Here is an 18,419-nt window from a genome sequence, read left to right on the forward strand (position 1 = left end):
ACAGTGATCTCTACAACAACAACAACAACAACATTTATTTATATAGCATATTTTCTTACAAAAAGTAGCTCAAAGTGCTTTACATAATGAAGAATAGAAAAATAAAAGACACAGTAAGAAAAGAAAATAAGTCAACATTAATTAACATAGAATAAGAGTAAGGTCCAATGGCCAGGGTGGACAGAAAAAACAAAAAAAAACTCCAGACGGCTGGAGAAAAAAATTAAATCTGTAGGGAGTCCGTACCATTAGACTGCCCAGTCCCCTCTGGGCATTCTACCTAACATAAATGAAACAGTCTTCTTTGGATTTAGGGTTCTCACAGAAGGACTTGATGATGATGGTCACGTAGACTTCTGCCTTTTAATCCATCCATCATTGTTGGAGCATCATGATGCTTTGAGTAGGTGGTGGTGGCACAGGCCACCACAACAAAGAAACCGGAAAAAGAAACAGAAGAGAGGGTAGGGGTTAGTACGGATTTTAGAGCCACCATAAATAGTTATTATGATGAACTGAACATACAGAGTATCAGGATTAAGTTAAAGTGAAGTTACAAAAAGGCGATGTTAAAGTAATATGTTTTCAGCAGTGTATCAGAGTATCCCTCACTATATTGTGCTTCAACTTTCGTGGCTTCACTCCATCGTGGATTTTAAATGTAAGCATAGCTAAATATATATCACGGATTTTTCACTGGTTCGCGGATTTCTGCGGAAAATGGGTCTTTTAATTTATGGTACATGCTTCCTCAGTTGGTTTGCCCAGTTTATTTCGTACAAGAGACGCTATTGGCGGATGGCTGAGAAGCTACCCAATCAGAGCACGTATTACGTATTAAATAAAACTCCTCAATGATATACGATATGCTTCCCGCGCAGTGCTTCGCATACTTGAAACCCCGAACAGCATGTATTGATTTTTGATTGTTTGCTTTTCTCTGTCTCTCTCACTCTCTCTGACATTGTCTGCTCCTGATGGAGAGGGTGTGAGCAGAGGGGCTGTTCGCACACTGGCCTAGAGGATACGGATGCTCCTCTAAAAAATGCTGAAAGACTACCTTCACATTGCTCCCTTCCTTGCAGCTGCTTTGTCCGACGGTGCTTTGCATACTTAAAAGCCCGAACAGCCCTTTTGATTTTTGATTGTTTGCTTTTCTTTCTCTCTCTGACATTCTCTGCTCCTGACGTGCACTCCTTTGAAGAGGAAGATATGTTTGCATTCTTTTAATTGTGAGACGGAACTGTCATCTCTGTCCTGTCATGGAGCACAGTTTAAACTTTTGACTAAAGGGTGTTATTTCATGTCTAGATGGCTCTAATAATGTTAAAAAACATATTTAGAAGGTCTTAAACAGGTTTTCTATGTTCTAACTGCGAAAATATTCAATTTATAAATAAAGAATCCTACTTTGCGGAAATTCATTTTTCGCGGTACAGTCTGGAATGGATTAACCGTGATAAACGAGGGTTTACTGTATATAAACAAGTACATACATGTTTTCCATACAGAATTCAAAACCTGGTATATTTTCTTATAGTCATGATAATGAAATATTAAACATGGGAACATGTTTTTTTTTTATTTATAATTTAATAATTTTGTGAATGGCTGTATCTCAAAGATAGTCAGTTCAAAAAACATCTTTTCCAAACGTTCTTGTTTTATATTTCCTCTATTTAATTTCAAGTTTCCATTATATGTATTCAATAACTTACCTGCTTCGCCGACATCAGGGTTTGCCAGTCTCTATCATCAGTGCAGATCACAAACCATGTATACTGTAAATGAAAGATGAGTGCTTAGGTCGCACAAATGTGTTTTTGTCTGACCAGTGACAAAATGAGTATTTTTATTGTAAATGTTGTATAGATTAGTGCTTTACAGTACAGCAAGTCACTGCAGCTTATATTTCTTTCCACCCGCTAAATTTCCGCTCATAAGCTACAGTATGTGTGGAACAGTGAACATTTCATGGAATTTTTTTTTAGCAGGGACCCTTTTAACTGAGGAGGTGGGATGATATGTTGCAGGTGCCACACTTGCCTAGGTGGCCTCTTTATATGTAGTATCATTTTTGATCTTTAGGTGTTGTACTATTTGCATTGTCATCCAGGGTAAAGCCAACCCATTTCAAAACAGCAAAGCTAACATTACCTGTTCTAAACTCCTCCTCCTCTGATCCAGATTGTATTATTTTTTTTTTTACACTTATCACTAGTAACATGGTGGACCCAGCACAGTCATGCTAGAGATTTTACATCTTGATGTCTTACTTGAGGTTCAGAAAATGTTGTGGAAAATTAAATCAAGTACTGAACATTGCAATACTAGTTTTTGCATATTGATTTTCTTAAATATTTAATCAAATTGAAAAATCAATTCATTGCCCAGCCCTATTGTAAATGCCAATTTATATAGCTCAAGTCATGGTTCTTTAATATGCAAGTTTTTAAGAAAAGAGCAAACAATTTTGTTTTTAGAACATGTTGTTTATCTTAATTTTCAAAACAATTGGGTACATTTTTTCAAATATGGTTGAGGTCACAGGTATAGCCTTGTGTTGAGTGTTCTTTATTGTTTATATAAAATGATTTGTATAAATATGTAACCAACACCTTAGTTAAGTTTGAAGATGACAAAAAAGATGTATTACCAAATAACCTACAGTTGTTAAAATTTTGCAGATGTACCAATACAAAATTGTTGTACTAGTATAGTCCACTGGTAGGTGGAGGAGAATTAACAGTAGTAGTAGTAGTAGTAGTATTGTCATGTTTGCAGAGTACAGTAACATTCTTACTTGCATGAATATAGAAGGATGTTTAAAATAGTGGTGTATATGGTATGCTTTTTGGAGTACAAGTGAAAAAAGGTTAGGCGTAATTTCTGAACAATAAGTGTCTCCTTGATCTTTATAATATTTGATGTTCTTTTTTTTAATTAAGCAGTAGGCAAAAAATTCATGGAAAATTTTATATGCTTTACATTTAATACAATATTTTTATGTGATTTTTTCAAAGGTGGGCGTAAAAATAGATGCCAGCAGCTTTAGCTTGACTAGAATTGTAACCTTCATACCATTTTATATGCTGGTTAACAGAACACAATTGCACATTGAAGTCTCAGAAGAAGGGAAAGAAAATTGGACATCAGTTACATCAAATAATGTAAGTATATCTAAAGTATTACCACTTTTTATGTGTTTTGTTTTTCATATTCTTTTTTAACTGTGATTATTTGAATCTAGTTACAGTGTGATAGAATACTAATAAAGTACATGATTCTCAATTGACAATTTATTTAAAATACCATTTTGTAAATATAATAAATATGTATAAAGCTGTCAGTACATAATGTAATATTGTTACAAGATGTAAAAGTATACCATAAATTAATCTTTAACTAGCTTTATAATATAATTATTATTTGTGTGCTTATAAAGAATGCAGCTATGTTTGTTACACTTATGTCCATATGCTGTAGCTGCTTTTTCAGTTCAGGGTGATGATGATGGGCCAGTGAGAAGGACATAAGTGCTTGTTACAAATCGCAGTCAGTCACATGACAAATACATAAACAGTCAAGTGCACTCTCAAACGAGACCAGTCTCTTCCAGAATATGCATAATAATAAATTAATTAATAATGTATTTTTAATGTTTTTTTTCCCCTTACAATTTTAGTCTGTACCCTTTTGGCCTGAGAAAGATTCAAAGAAACTTATGATAAAAATTTTGGGATGTGAGATGCCATCTCAAATGATAGACTTTTGTAAACAAGAAAATGGTCATTTACTGCATTTGGACAACAAGGTATGTAATAATGTATAGTCAATGAAACATAATGAAGCATAGGAGTAAGTTAAGGAGGATACTTGGTAATGAAAACACCCACAATTAAAGTAAAAGCCAATGTTTAATCCAATAAATGAGCTTTTCTGTCAAGCGAAGCAATGATTTATAAATTACTTTCAAGGTCAATCTGTACACTTTTTAGGTTTCTAAAAACTATAGTTTGTTGATTAAATATGCTCTACAACAAACCCTTCTTGTGTGCAATCCACTTAATGCACTAGCGGCAGAATCGCAGACCTCTTTAACTTCTCAATCCTTGTGACTGTTCCCACTTAAAAATATGATAATGTCTGTGGAGACAAAGTACTTATACAAGGTGGAAAACAGCAGATTGGTTCTCTGTTCTAATTCATATTTATGGAGAGATCCAAGATCACAGAACTTTCAAAAATCTCTGAGATACAAATCTTTTGATCACACCCCTCATACAAATGATAGCAATAGCTAGGCTTATCTAATGGGCAAGTTCCTAATGAATCAAAAATATGGCAGGAAAAAGTAATGTCAAGTTACATAGAAAACAGATACCCCATGTCTCCCAAACATTTCTTTTCTAAACCTTGCATGATTATAAAAGTACACTAAGAATTAGACCAAGAGTTCTATTTCTACTATTACTGTCTATATTAAAAAAAAATCCTGTTGGTAAATGCACATATCATCTTAACACTAATTACTATGAAATCACATTGAGACACTTTCTCTTCTAGCAATCTGTTTTCATTTAGCTCCTTTATTAAACTTACAAGATTTCACATTCCTTTTCTGAAAAACATCTCAAAGAGTCTTCAAAGGTCTTATTCAAAACAGTTACTTTACATCTCTATGGCATTTTGCAGCCATGTACATTGCTTAACACTAGAATTACCAGAGCCTACGAGAAAACTTGTAAATCCGGCCCACCTTGTACCTGTTGTGTAACAGAAACCACAGCATAGAGAAAAGTGTGCGCATTGCAACAGGTACACCTGTTGTAAATTTAGGAAAGATGGTTCTTGCAGCATGGAAAAAAGACAAATATATGGGACATTAGGTATAAATTTATGGTACTTGTAAAAGTTAGTTTTTTCAGTTTTATTCTCTCATTGACGATCACGCTGTAACACCCCCTCTCCCCCACCTCTCTAGATCTGACTCTAAGTAACAGTGCCAGAGTAAATTCACACCCGATCTGACGCTGTTCGTTTTCAAATAATATTACATTAGTGCGATGATATTTTCCGATTGGTACTATTCATGTCATAAAATGATTTCTTCAAAATATCATATATACCCACGTCTGTGTTTTGTTTTTTTTTTTTTTAGACATCCATACACCATAAGGTGCATACTAATTCTGCGTGAGCTGGAACACTCAATAAAACTGAAAAAAAAAAAATAAAGTGACGGTGAGATACGAAGATGGCAGATTCACTAGCAGTTGTGTGTCAGCTATTATCCCTCCAGATCAGATAATGTCCAGTTCATTTTCCTCAAAACACTACTCTCATCTACAGTTATTCCCAGTTTCAGATACAAACTAACAGCTTCAGATCCCTAGGGGGGGTAGTATGTATCGTGATCATGAGTGAGAGAATAAAAGTGGAAAAAAAAGGTAACTTTTACAAGTACAGGACTATAAATGTACACAATTCTGTTACAGACGCAAACCAAATGTATGTGTGTACTGTATAATATTAACAAGAAGAGCAGCTCACTACTGAAAACGGTAAATATCGGAGGCAGTGGGGATCAAACCGGTGGCCTCTTGATTACAAGTCAGCAAATCTTACCGCTACGCCACGGAAGCTGTTGTATCATCCTTGAACCTTTTTTGAAAGTTGTTTCCTTGATCTTTGGACTTCAGGCTTCACACATTCTATACTTTGTGCCTACATTCTGTAACATTTATTACTAAAATATGAAAAGGTTTCTGTTTTAACAATGTGTTTATACAGATTACTGTAGAAACAGAACACACATGAAATACATGTGTTCCAAGTAACAATCTATTATTTCCACTCTAAACTCCACTTCACTCCTAGATAATCAATCAAGGCATGAGCTGGGAAAAGTTTGTGCACGTTCTAAGTCGGTGGGGGGATGGAATAGCAGGCTGCTTGCTGCTTATCTTAATCGGCACATTTACAGGACAAAAGACGCTGACGGAGAGGTGCGAACAGATTTAAGGTGGGCCGGATTTACGAGTTTTCTCGTAGGCTCTGGTAATTCTAGTGTTAATTCCATCAGCACAGAATTTTGCACATGAGCATCATCCATTAGTTAATTAGTTATTAGATAAGTTTTAAATGTGTGCAAAATTTATGAATGCTTTGATTTAAGGGACTTAACAATATGAAGAAAATTAGCAGAATGCTATAGTTAATGTCAAATGGTTTCATATAGCTTGATAAAACATAAGTAGTTTATTTTAAATGTAATTCTACTCACAATATTGTTACAACATTTAGAAAAATATATATACGTATTTATGATATTCTGTGAACCTATTACTAATATTTAAACTTTACATTTTTCCCCTCAATCAGTATTTTCAAGAATAATCGGTTTGTGTCCACCAATTTTTTATTGTTTCAAGTAATCTTGCATATGTTGTAATAATAATTGAAAACATTAATTGGATCACTTTCAAAAGTTGCCTCGCAGTTAGGAGACCCAGGTTCGCTTCCCGGGTCCTCCCTGCGTGGAGTTTGCATGTTCTCCCCGTGTCTGCGTGGGTTTCCTCCCACAGTCCAAAGACATGCAGGTTAGGTGCATTGGCGATTTTAAATTGTCCCTAGTGTGTGTGCTTGTTTGTTTCCTGCCTTGTGCCCTGTGTTGGCTGGGATTGGCTCCAGCAGACCCCCGTTACCCTGTAGTTAGGATATAGCGGGTTGGATAATGGATGGATGGATGGACTTTCAAAAGTAAATGAAACTAAAACTGATATTAAGTAACCAGTCTTAAAATGTTTCCAGTCCATACTACTATGTGCCTTTAGGAATTTTTTTCTAGTTTTTAAGCTTCTATACTTGTTTAACACTAGAATTACCAGAGCCTACCAAAAAACTCGTAGATCCGGCCCACCTTAAATCCGTTTTCACCTCTCCGCCAGCGTCTTTTGTCCTCTAATTGTGTCGATAAAGACAAGCTGCAAGCAGCCGGCTATTCCATCCCCCCACCGACTTAGAACGCGCACGAACTTCTCCCAGCTCATGCCTTGATTGATTATCTGGGAGTGGAGTGGAAATAATAGATCGTTATTTGGAATACACGCATTTCATGTATGTTCCGTTTCTACAGTAATCTGTGTAAACACATTTTTAAAACAGAAATGTTTTTCATATTTTAGTAGTAAATGACAAAATGTAGGCATAAACTATATAATGTATGAAGCCTGAAGTCCAAAGATCAAGTAAACACTTTCACAAAAGGTTCAAGAAGAAGACAACAGCTTCCGTGGCATAGCGGTATGATTGGCTGACTTGTAATCAAGAGTCCCCGGTTCGATCCCCACTAACTCCTATACAGTATTTGCCGTTTTCAGCAGTGAGCTGCTCTTATTGTTAATATTATACAGTACACACACAAGTTTTTTTTTTGTAGGATCTGATAATTCTAGTGTTAAACTAGCTTGTCATCTATAATACCAGGAGTAAGATGCATTCCTCAAAAATGTCTTTTTAAGATATTGTTAAGAGAATGTTTCAAGATTTAAATAATCAAAGGGTTTCTATCAATAGACTTTGCCTTGTAAAAGAACAGCAATTAAGACCACTTTACAGAAGTATATATGGGTGCTGGATGTGAAACATGAGAGATGGGTCCAACCCAGACTTTACATGTAAGATTTTGCTGTTTAATCACTGCCAAGTCTAAATGGAATTGTTATCCCTTTTCCCTTACCCCACTATACTGTGTCACTGTATACCAAAAATGTGATATGTGAAAGAGAAGACCTTAATCAGCAGTCATCTTCAGTTTTATCAACTGCAGTATGTTGCAAGTCAAAAAAGGAAAAGATAAGTTGAAAATGTAACACTAATCCTAATGCTTACATTTTCTTTAAAATTTAGATAGGCCTAGAGTTTTCTGTTTACCTATACATTTAACTCAGAATCATTTGCTATGGCTGTAATATGGACTGAAAAATTAATGATCTGTTTAAATATACCCATGAAGTTTGCATACTTTTAATGAGAAAAAAATATTTATGACTTATTCTGTGCAGTTTGGAGGTGTCATTGTGGATGTCAATGTGAATGAGCATTCTTCAATTATCAGATTCAGTGATTACCATGATGGTGCTGCTCCTTTTCTAATTATTAATCAAACAAAATCAGAAATCATTGAATATTATCAGAGGTAAGGAGTAATTTATTTTAAAATTTTAGTGTATGTAATATGTTATATTTAATTTATTTTCCAACCACATTCTAATTGACATTGCAACTGTGTTTGGAAATTCTTTGCATAAGACCATTTTTTTCTTTAGTGATTGAGGTAAAGGGTTATTTTTTTTCTTTTTCTTATAATACATAATGTATTTGCATAGGAAATTACATCAATCAATCAGTTTAAATGATTGATTGCTTGATTGATGGAATATAAATAAAGAGTAGAAAGATGCAAAAAAAATAACTTTGTGTTAAATGCTTACCTGAGCTTATTCTTATTAACCTGAACAGATACAACCCCCTTTGTGAAGGAAGATATAATATGCTCAGAGAAAAAAAATTGTCACAGTAAACATGTAATGAAAAAGTGAAAAATTATTATTGTATTATGGCTTACTATGCTTATCCAAGGCTACTTTTTAACACCATTCTTTGGGTTTACTATCTCAAGATTGTTGAAGATTATATATATATACTAGCAAAATACCCGAGCTTCACAGCGGAGAAGTAGTGTGTTAAAGAAGTTATGAAAAAGAAAAGCAAACATTTTAAAAATAACGTAAGATGATTGTTAATGTAATTGTTTTGTTATTGATATGAGTGTTGTCATATCTATCTATTTATATATATATATATATATATAGCAAAATACCTGCGATTGGCAGCGGAGAAGTAAAAAGAAAAGGAAACATTTTTATAATAACGTAACATGATTGACAATGTAATTGTTTTGTCATTGTCATGAGTGTTGCTGGCATATATATATATATATATATATATATATATATATATATATATATATATATATATATATATATATATATACACACATACATATATATACATATACATATATACACATACTGTATATACACACACACATATATATACATACTGTATATACACATATACATATCTACATATATACTGTATATACACATATATATATATATACAAATCTACATATATATATCCACATATATATATATTAGGGGTGGGACTCGATTAAAAAATTAATCCAATTAATTAGAGGCTGTGTAAGAATTAATCTTGATTAATCGTATGTAATCGACACGTAAATTTGCCCCAAATCGCAAATGTTTTTTTTTTAATTTAAAAGTGTTTTAGTGGGCGACAGAATCAAATAATAGACATGTACATGAATATTGTAAACTGAAGCTGTTTTAATTTCTGAAAAAAAGCCTTTAAACTGCATTTGAATTCAAAACAGAAACAAAAATATCATCCCTGGTTAAAATTGGGCAGACTTAAAAATAAAGTGGTAGTTTAAGTACTTTAAGTAGATTTTCAGAATAGTATTGTCTTTAAATAATAATAACCAAAATTTCAACATAAAGTGCAGTTTTTCTTCTTAAAAAATAAGTCAGAAACATAAAAGGTAATTTGACCAACTTAATCTTTAAACTCTGAGTAACCTTAGCCAAAATTATTTTGTACATTAGGCTAAAACAGTGTGATCATTGAACATTTTGTAATTAGATGTAATTAGAATTACTAACGGTCACGGAAGTCCAATGATCCCCAGTAAGAGCCACAAAGTCCGCTTTCTGTAATGCATCTAATTTTGCTTGCTTTTCAGTGTGCACAAAACCATGCTTTTATCAAGGCTTCGCTCGGGAAGTCGAAATGATCAGAACGCGCTTTATTCCGACTCTAACATTTTTGTAGCTGTGATGTGTGCATCAGTGTAATGGATGTACCAGGAAATCATGCATTGACAAAAGTTCCCGTTTGCTTGGAATTGAAAGTGTGATTAAATGCGTTATTTTTAACGTTATGGAGTACATGCATCGAAGCTTCTCAGCTGTGCTTGTGCTAATAAAGGGAAAATTTTAAAAATAACGTAACATGATTCTGCGTTAACCTAATATTTTTTCATACGTCCCAAACCAAGGAGATCGAAGGTAAAATGAATCGGTAGCGCCCGTACATACTCAGTGCATCCCTCTCGGGAATCGAACCTCGAATGTCGGCATTAGAGGCGAAGACTCTACAATTGCGCCACAGCGTGTGGCTTGTCTATGTCTATTTATATATATACCCGCGTATCGCAGTGGAGAAGTAGAAGTTATGAAAAAGGGAACATTTTAAAAATAACGTAACATGATTGTCAATATACAGTAATTGTTTTGTGAGTGTTATTGAATGTTGCTGTCATCAAGGATTTGATTATCATTATTTGTTTCAATCAGGGTCGTATTTGTACGATGTGTTGTGTTCAAGTTACATTCCGTGTTTGTCAATCGTTGTAAAGATAAGAGGTTTCATTCATCGATTAGTTTCTTACTGCATCAATAAACAGCTCGTCTTCTTCTTTATCTGAGATGACAAACTGCATGCACGGTTTTTTTACACTGTCTTCCTTTAGCGGGACATTCACTTTTTCCACCGTGTGCTTTGTTTCGCAGTAGCTGCACTTATGAATATGATTCTATGTATCAGGCGCTTCATATTTTTTGCTGCCTTCTCAATTGTGTAATTCGGTTTTTGTTCAGCACTCTTTGGAACTGTTGCTTTTTGTCTGTGCACTGCGTCAGTTCACGTGAGCAGCTTGGTGTTCTTGCATCGAAGGTTCCCAGCTGTGCTGGTGCCATCTCGTGTAATGTCAGCTAAGACCCGGCACTTAAAAGGTTCTCTCGCAGTTTCTGAGTTTGTGCCAAACACCACCCTGACCATCTCATCTTCCTCTGCATAAGCACAGTCCTTCACACGTGAATATTTACCGGCAGTGTTTGTATTGGATTGCCGCTGATGGACGGCCTTATATGGGCAGGCACTAAATTACAAACGCTAGTGGCAGCCTGTCTATGAACTTAATTTAATATAAACTTACAGTTCACGCCGTGCTTTGTTTCCGCAGTAGCTGTACTTATGAATATGCTTGTATGCATCATTTGCTTCATAATGTTTTTCTGCCTTCTCAATTGTGAAATGGCATTTTGTGCTCATCGCTGTTTGGAGTTCTTCCTTGTTCTCTACGTACTTACGTAGGAGGCGTGATGATGTCACACAAACTCCCCCCACGCCATCTCCAACTCAACTCTATTACATTATATGTAGAAAAATAGGTTCCAGTTATGACCCTTACGCGTAGAATTTGAAATGAAACCTGCCAACTTTTGTAAGTAAGCTGTAAGGAATAAGCCTGCCAAATTTCAGCCTTCTACCTACGGGAATTTGGAGAATTAGTGATGAGTGAGTGAGTGAGTGAGGGCTTTGCCTTTTATTAGTATATATATATATATATATATATATATATATATATATATATATATATATATATATAATCTTTTTTTTTTTTGGACTGTATTGTCAATAGATACCGTAGATCCTGGAATACAGGCCGACCCGGTATATTAGCCGAACCCCTTGTCTACCTAATAAATTACATGTATTTGCCGATGACTGGTATTTAATTTAATTTGACATCTTTGGGCTGCAGTAAAGGAGGAGATATTTCCACACAATGTCCATCTTCGTTTTGATTGCGATCGCTAACTTTTACCTTCTCTACCTTCCTTAGCAATTATGTGTCTTGCTTGCATGGTCTTAATGAATTATATGTATAGGTAAATCACTGCAATGACGGAAATTACATCCACAAACACATGTATCTGGGCTCCGACTGACGCTACTAACGCTCTCGGTTGTTTGTTTACAATCGCGCAAGTGGCTACACATGACCGCATCCGTTTCGTAACGCAAGATGTTGATCGTAAATCAAAACAAAAAATTTAATTTTAAACTTCCCGATAATTTATTAGAAATTTTATTAATAAAATCAACAACTAAAACACTTTTTTGAATAAATTCTTTATTTAATTTAAAGTACCGGCATGCAAAGTTACTTCTTCATCTGAAAGATGGCTCTGTGGTTTCGTCATTATTTACTTCCGTATTCATCGGCAAAACCGGCATTGCGCTGGAAATTTTGAATCTGAAACGATACTCGTTGTATAAACCGACCCCCAAACTCCAAGCCAAAAATCTAGGACGAAATTCTCGGCTTATATAACGGGATCTACGGTATCTCAATTTTAATCCTCATACGTTGCTGCTGGGATGCCTGTTTTGGACGTGCTCTGTCTGTAGGTATATCAGAGGACTGGGACTTTGTGAAGTGCCGACATAACAATAGGCTTCATGGCAATAACTGCTGGGAAAATTGAAAATTAAGGTCAAAGCTGTCTTATTTTCAGTTAAGACTATAAAATGACAACAAAAGTTCACAAACAATGTCTCTATGACCAGACAGTTAACTTTGTGAGCTGAAATATTAAAGGTCTGAATCGCCAATTAAAGAGAAAGAAAGTATTCTCTCACCTAACAGGTCTAAATGCTAAAATAGTCTTTTTACAGGAGACCCACTTATTAACACTAGAATTACCAGAGCCTATGAGAAAGCTTGTAAATCCGGCCCACCTTAACTCCATTCTCACCTCTCCATCAGTGTCTTTTTGTCCTGTAAATGTGTCGATAAGCAGCAACCAGCCTGGTACCCCATCCCCCCCACCCACCGTTGCAGTTTATTTCGCAAAGAAGTTTATCGTCGAGTGAAGTGCTGGAGCTTTATAGGGTAAAATAGTACATCATCATTTGGAATACATACATTTCATGTGTGTTCTGTATCAACAATATATGTAAAACGTAGTTAACACAGAAATGTTTTTCGTGTTTTAGTAATAATTGAAAAAATGTAGACATGAAATGTATAAGGTGTGAAGCCTGAAATACAAAATTGAAATAAACACTTTCACAAAAGGTACTAGTATAACAAAACAAGTGCACTTTTATTCAAGAATTAAACTGAAGAAAAAAAAAAGCAGGTTACGGTAGGCAGCTGATAAGACAGCTTGCTTGGTGCAATGCTAAGCTGCCTTCCAATCAAGAGGTTGTGGGTTCGATTTCAGCTGTTTCCCAAATTTTACCATTTTCAGTAGTGAGCTGCTCTTATTGTTAATATCATGCAATAAAAGCATACATTTGATTTGCGTCTGTGAATTTACAGTTAAAGTTAGCGTTTTTTGTTTTTTTTTTTTCCAGTTTTATTCTCTCTCACGTTCAAGCTCCCACACACCCCCCGGATTAGACACTGTTTTCAGATAAAGACGTGGTATAACAAGCAAACTTGTTTTGTTACACCCTCTCTTTATTTGAAAAATGTGTCAGATCTTGTGCACAAACTAGACTGGGAAAACTTTGAACGTGGATGTGAGTGGTGTGCGTGACTGAGAATGACTGTGGATGTGAATTTTTTTTTATTCAGTTTTATTCTTGAGTGCTCCTGCTCATGCTGAATTAGTATGCACCTTCTGATCCATGATGTCAAAGCCACACTGACAAAAAAGAGAGACTTAGGTATATATGACATGTGGAGTAATTCATTTTATGACCTGTATTGTACATTTCAGAAAACGTTGTTGCACTAATACGACATTATATTCATTTGCATACCTTCGTGTGGTTGTTGTTAGTGACCATGTTTGTTTTTTTGTTCTGATCTTGTTGCTGCATGTTGGTAATTCTTTTGAACTCCAGGAGATGCAGAGGGAAGCATAGTACAGAGAGGTCAGTTTCACACTATATACAATCATCAGATTCATTTGTTAACAGTTCCCACACACACTCAAGGACCGTCTTTACGATGTGTATAAGGTGTGAAACCTGAAATCCAAATATCAAATAAACATTTTCACCAAGTATAACAAAACAAGTGCACTTTTATTCAAGAATATAACTGAAAAAAAAAGAAAATAGGTTACGGTAGGCGGTTGATGCAATAGCTTGCGTATTGCAATGCTAAGAATTGCTGACTCCCAATCAAGAGGTTCTGGGTTCGATGGTGGCAGCTTCTCAAGTTTACCATTTTGAGTAGAGAGCTGCTATTATTGTTAATATTATACAATAAAAACATACATTAGATTTGCATCTGTAACAGCCGCTTTAAATTTATAGTGCTTGTCAAAGTTAGCGTTTTTTTATTCAGTTTTATTCTTTCAGTCGCATTCACGCTCTCTCTGATCTGACACTGCTGTTCGGAGATCGGAGAAAGAGAACAGAAGCCCTCCCCGCAAGAAACGTCCACTCACAAGACCAATGCAGCTGCACCAGGCGTAAAGGCGAAAGATAGCAATGTTTGGATACAGGACAAAGTCCGGCGTCATCCCGCCAATCACCTGTCCTTCAAAGAAACAGCATGGCTTACAGAGCTCGCCAACGCTACACCGTCCAGATCTAAACACTAGCGTGGTGTATGTGCCCAAAAAAAAGTGTAACTGCATTCTCGTACCATTGCTCGCGTACTAAAGTGTCAGCAGGTATTTTTCATGGCATTACACATGTAATTTGTGAGCATGCCCTTGACGATCAAACAGAGGAAGCTCTTCAGTATACTTGTGACTTTACACTGTAGGAAGATAAGTAAATAAATCAAGATAAGTAACATTCGATCTGGTTTTTATATAAGTAACATATAAATGCTTCTTATGTAAAGACCATCACAAAACATAATCACAAACATGAGTTTGCACGATACGTTGGCATAATATGCTGTTTCTTTGGAGGTCAAGTGATTGGCAGGATGACGCCGGACTTCGTCCTGTATCCAAACGGTGCCATCTTTCGCCTTTACGCCTGGTGCAGCTGCATTGTTCTTATATGTGAGTGGACGTTTCTTGCGGGGAGGGCTTCTGTTCTTTTTCTCCGATCTGAGTTCACCTCTGTTATAGCTCGTCTTTATTTGAAAACAGCAGTATCAGATCAGGGCGAGCATGAACGTGACTGAGAGAATAAAACTGAATAAAAAAAAAAACGCTAACCTTTTCAAGTACCATACATTTACACTGTCTGTTACAGACTCACATCAAATGTATGCTTTTATTGTATAATAGTAACAATAAGAACAGCTCACTACTCAAAACATTTATTTTTGGAGACGTTAAGACTCGAACACAAAACCTTCTGAATTGAAGTCAGCAGCTCTAACTTATGTACTACCCGAGAAGTCAGGACAACAGGCAACACTAACCTGATTTCTTTTTCTTCAGTTATAGTCTTGGGGAAAGAAAGCTTATTTGTTCTGTTCTGTGTGAAAGTGCTTATTTGATATTTGGACTTAAGTTTTCACACATTATACACTTCATGTCTACATTTTGTTGTTAGTACTAAAACATGGAAAAAGTTTGTCTTTTAGGTATGTGTTTAACATTTCTGTCATCCTACACTTACACAGATCTTTGTGGACACGGAACACATGTGAAATGCATGTGTTCCGAATAGCAATATATTTTTTTAGCCTAGGTACCTGACTTACTGATAAACAAGGCTTCATTTGGGAGAGGTTTTTGCATTTTCTCCGGCGGTGGGGGGGATGGTATAACAGGCTGCTTGCTGCTTGAGATTATCGACACATTTACAAGACAAACGACGCTGAATGGAGACGTGCGAGTGGATTTAAGTTGGGCCAGATTTACAAGTTTTCTCGTAAGCTTTGGTAATTCTAGTGTTAAGCAAGGATCAGTTTCGGCTGCACAGAGACTGGACTGGTCAAATATTCCATTCCAGCTTTACAAAGAAAATTATAGGTGTGGGAATTCATATACATAGAACAGTCTAATTTGTAGTATCAGGTGTAATATCTGATCCTGAAGGGAGATATGTGATTGTCATGGGTAATTTATTTAACTGTAAAGTGTTTTTGATAAATATTTATGAACCCAATGTCGATGGTAGGGACTTCATCCAATATGTATTTGCATCCATTCCTAATGTGAACACTCATAAAATTGTAATGGCTGGGTACTTTTAATTTTGTTTTAAATCCAGAACTAGATAGGTCTCCAGCCACAGGGGCGATGTCATCTAACAATGCAAGGACAATTACACAGTTTGTAACTGACCACAACTTATCAGACCCCTGGAGATTTCTAAACCCAAACTCAAGAGCATATTCCTTCTACTCACCAGTGCATCATTGCTACTCAAGAATTAATTATTTTTTTGTAGATAACAATTTCTTGCAAACGATTAAATCTTGTAAATACAAAGCTATTGCTATTTCCGACCACGTTCATCTGATCATGGATCTAAAATCATTATGCCCCACATACTCATCTCGCAGATGGCGTCTTAACCCAATTTTATTAGCATACAAGAACTGTACAGAATTTATATCCAAACAAACCTTTTTTTTTTTTTTTTTAAGTCAAATACATCCTCAGAGATATCTGCAGGAATTCTCTGGGAAACCCTGAAGCCTTTCTTAAGAGGACAGATTATCTCATTTTTTACTACAGAAATAAATTGGAAACCAAGAAGGTATCAGAGCTAATCAGCAAAATTACTAGAATAGATCAAGATCATGCCAGGTGTCCAAGTGAGGCACTTCATAGGAAAAGGCAGGCTCTGCATTAAAAACTCCACCTCTTAACAACTAAAGAAACAGAACAACTCATTTTTAAATCAAGACATCATTACTATGAACATGGAGAGAAAGCTAATAAGATTTTGGCTCAACAAATCCACAAGCAAGAAGTTCGCAATGCAATCCCAGCAATTACCAACACAAACAGAGAAAAAATCATTGACCATAAAAATATAATGCACACATTTAGAGACTACTATAAGGCCTTATATTTTATGGAGTTTAAAGAAGACAAGACACAATCTAATGCATTTCTGGATGCATTACAAATGCCACAAATAGATACTCTCAGTGCAGAGGAATTGGATAAACCTCTGGCACTATCAGAATTACTAGATGCTATAAACTCACTTCAGAGCACCTGCCGAATTTTATAAAAAAAATTTTCAACTCAGCTAGCTCCCCTTTTATTAGCAACATTTACAGAAGCTAGAGACAATAAAATTCTACCTCAAAGTTTTTGCCAAGCATCAATTACTGTCTTTCAAAAACAAAATAAGGACTTATTACAATGTACCTCATACAGACCAATTTCACTTCTGAATAATGACATTAAGATACTCTCCAAAGTCCTAGCTATAAGGATAGAGGGATGGAGAAAGTGCTCACTTCAGTAAAACTTGGCTTCCAATCTTCAATGCCTGTTTAATGTAATATATTCACCCACAAAGTGAAACACCCCAGAGATATGATTGTCGTTTGATGTGAAAAAAGCATTTGAAATGGTTGAATGGAACTACCTTTTCACTGCATTGGAGAAATTTGGGTTTGGTTCGAACATTTGTGGATGGATCAAACTACTGTATACCAGTCCAGAAGCTTCAGTTTGTATTAACAACAGCAATTCAGACTACTTTTAAACTAGAACATGGTACCAGACAAGGATGCCCCTTGTCACCACTGCTTTTTTGCAGTCGCCACTGGCAGTTCACGGTCGAAATGCTTATGAGATAAAGGGGATGATCAGAGGAGGACTTGAACAGAAAATTACTCTATATGCAGATGATATGGTACTGTATATATCAGATCCACAAAATACTGTGCCTGCAGTCCTAACAGCACAAATAGAATTTCAAAAGATTTCTGGTCTCAGAATTAATTTGAATAAAAGTGTACTCTTTCCAGTGAATTCTCAAGCACACAATATTTGATTGGGCACCTTCCCTTTTATCATTGAATACCTAGGGGTAAACATCACAAGTAAACATAAAGCTCTTTATCAACAAAATTGTACCATCTGTACGGAAAAATTTAAGCAAGACTTGCATAGATGGTCAACCCTTCATCTGACTTTAGCTAGAAGAATTGACATTGTTAAGATGAATATCCTTCCAAAGCTTCTTTCTTATTTCAAAACATCCCAATATACATTAATAAATATTTTTTTAAGAAATTACATTCATCCATAACCTCATTTATTTGGAATTCAAAACATCCATGTATCCAAAGGGTAACCCTACAAAACCTAATGCGGAAGGTGACATGGCTCTACCTAACTTTCAGTTTTATTACTAGGCAGCAAATATACAAGCTATAAAATCGTGGACATGGACACAAATAGAACATACACAGGCTTGGTCCGCAACAGAAATAAAATCCTGCAGTACTTCTTTATATATCTTGCTTTTTACCCCAATAACTACAAGTCATCGCAATATATTAACAACCCAGTTGTGATTCACTCATTCAGAATATGGAACCTATGTAGGAAGTATTTTAATATAGAGAAGCTTTCATCCTGGCA

At 35.5% G+C, this 18,419-nt stretch overlaps 1 protein-coding gene across 3 annotated transcripts in view; it reads left to right on the forward strand.

Moving 5' to 3' along the window:
• vps13a (vacuolar protein sorting 13 homolog A) overlaps positions 1-18,419 on the forward strand; it is a 268,114-nt gene that overhangs the window by 197,708 nt on the left and 51,987 nt on the right. For all 3 annotated transcript variants that reach the window (XM_039750560.1, XM_039750562.1, XM_039750561.1), the window contains exons 50-52: positions 3,024-3,170; positions 3,686-3,814; positions 8,067-8,200. In XM_039750560.1, the coding sequence (XP_039606494.1) occupies positions 3,024-3,170; positions 3,686-3,814; positions 8,067-8,200 (410 nt within the window). The remainder of the gene's footprint in view (positions 1-3,023; positions 3,171-3,685; positions 3,815-8,066; positions 8,201-18,419) is intronic.

This window comes from Polypterus senegalus, chromosome 4, assembly GCF_016835505.1.
Source record: "Polypterus senegalus isolate Bchr_013 chromosome 4, ASM1683550v1, whole genome shotgun sequence".
Lineage (NCBI taxonomy): Eukaryota > Metazoa > Chordata > Cladistia > Polypteriformes > Polypteridae > Polypterus > Polypterus senegalus.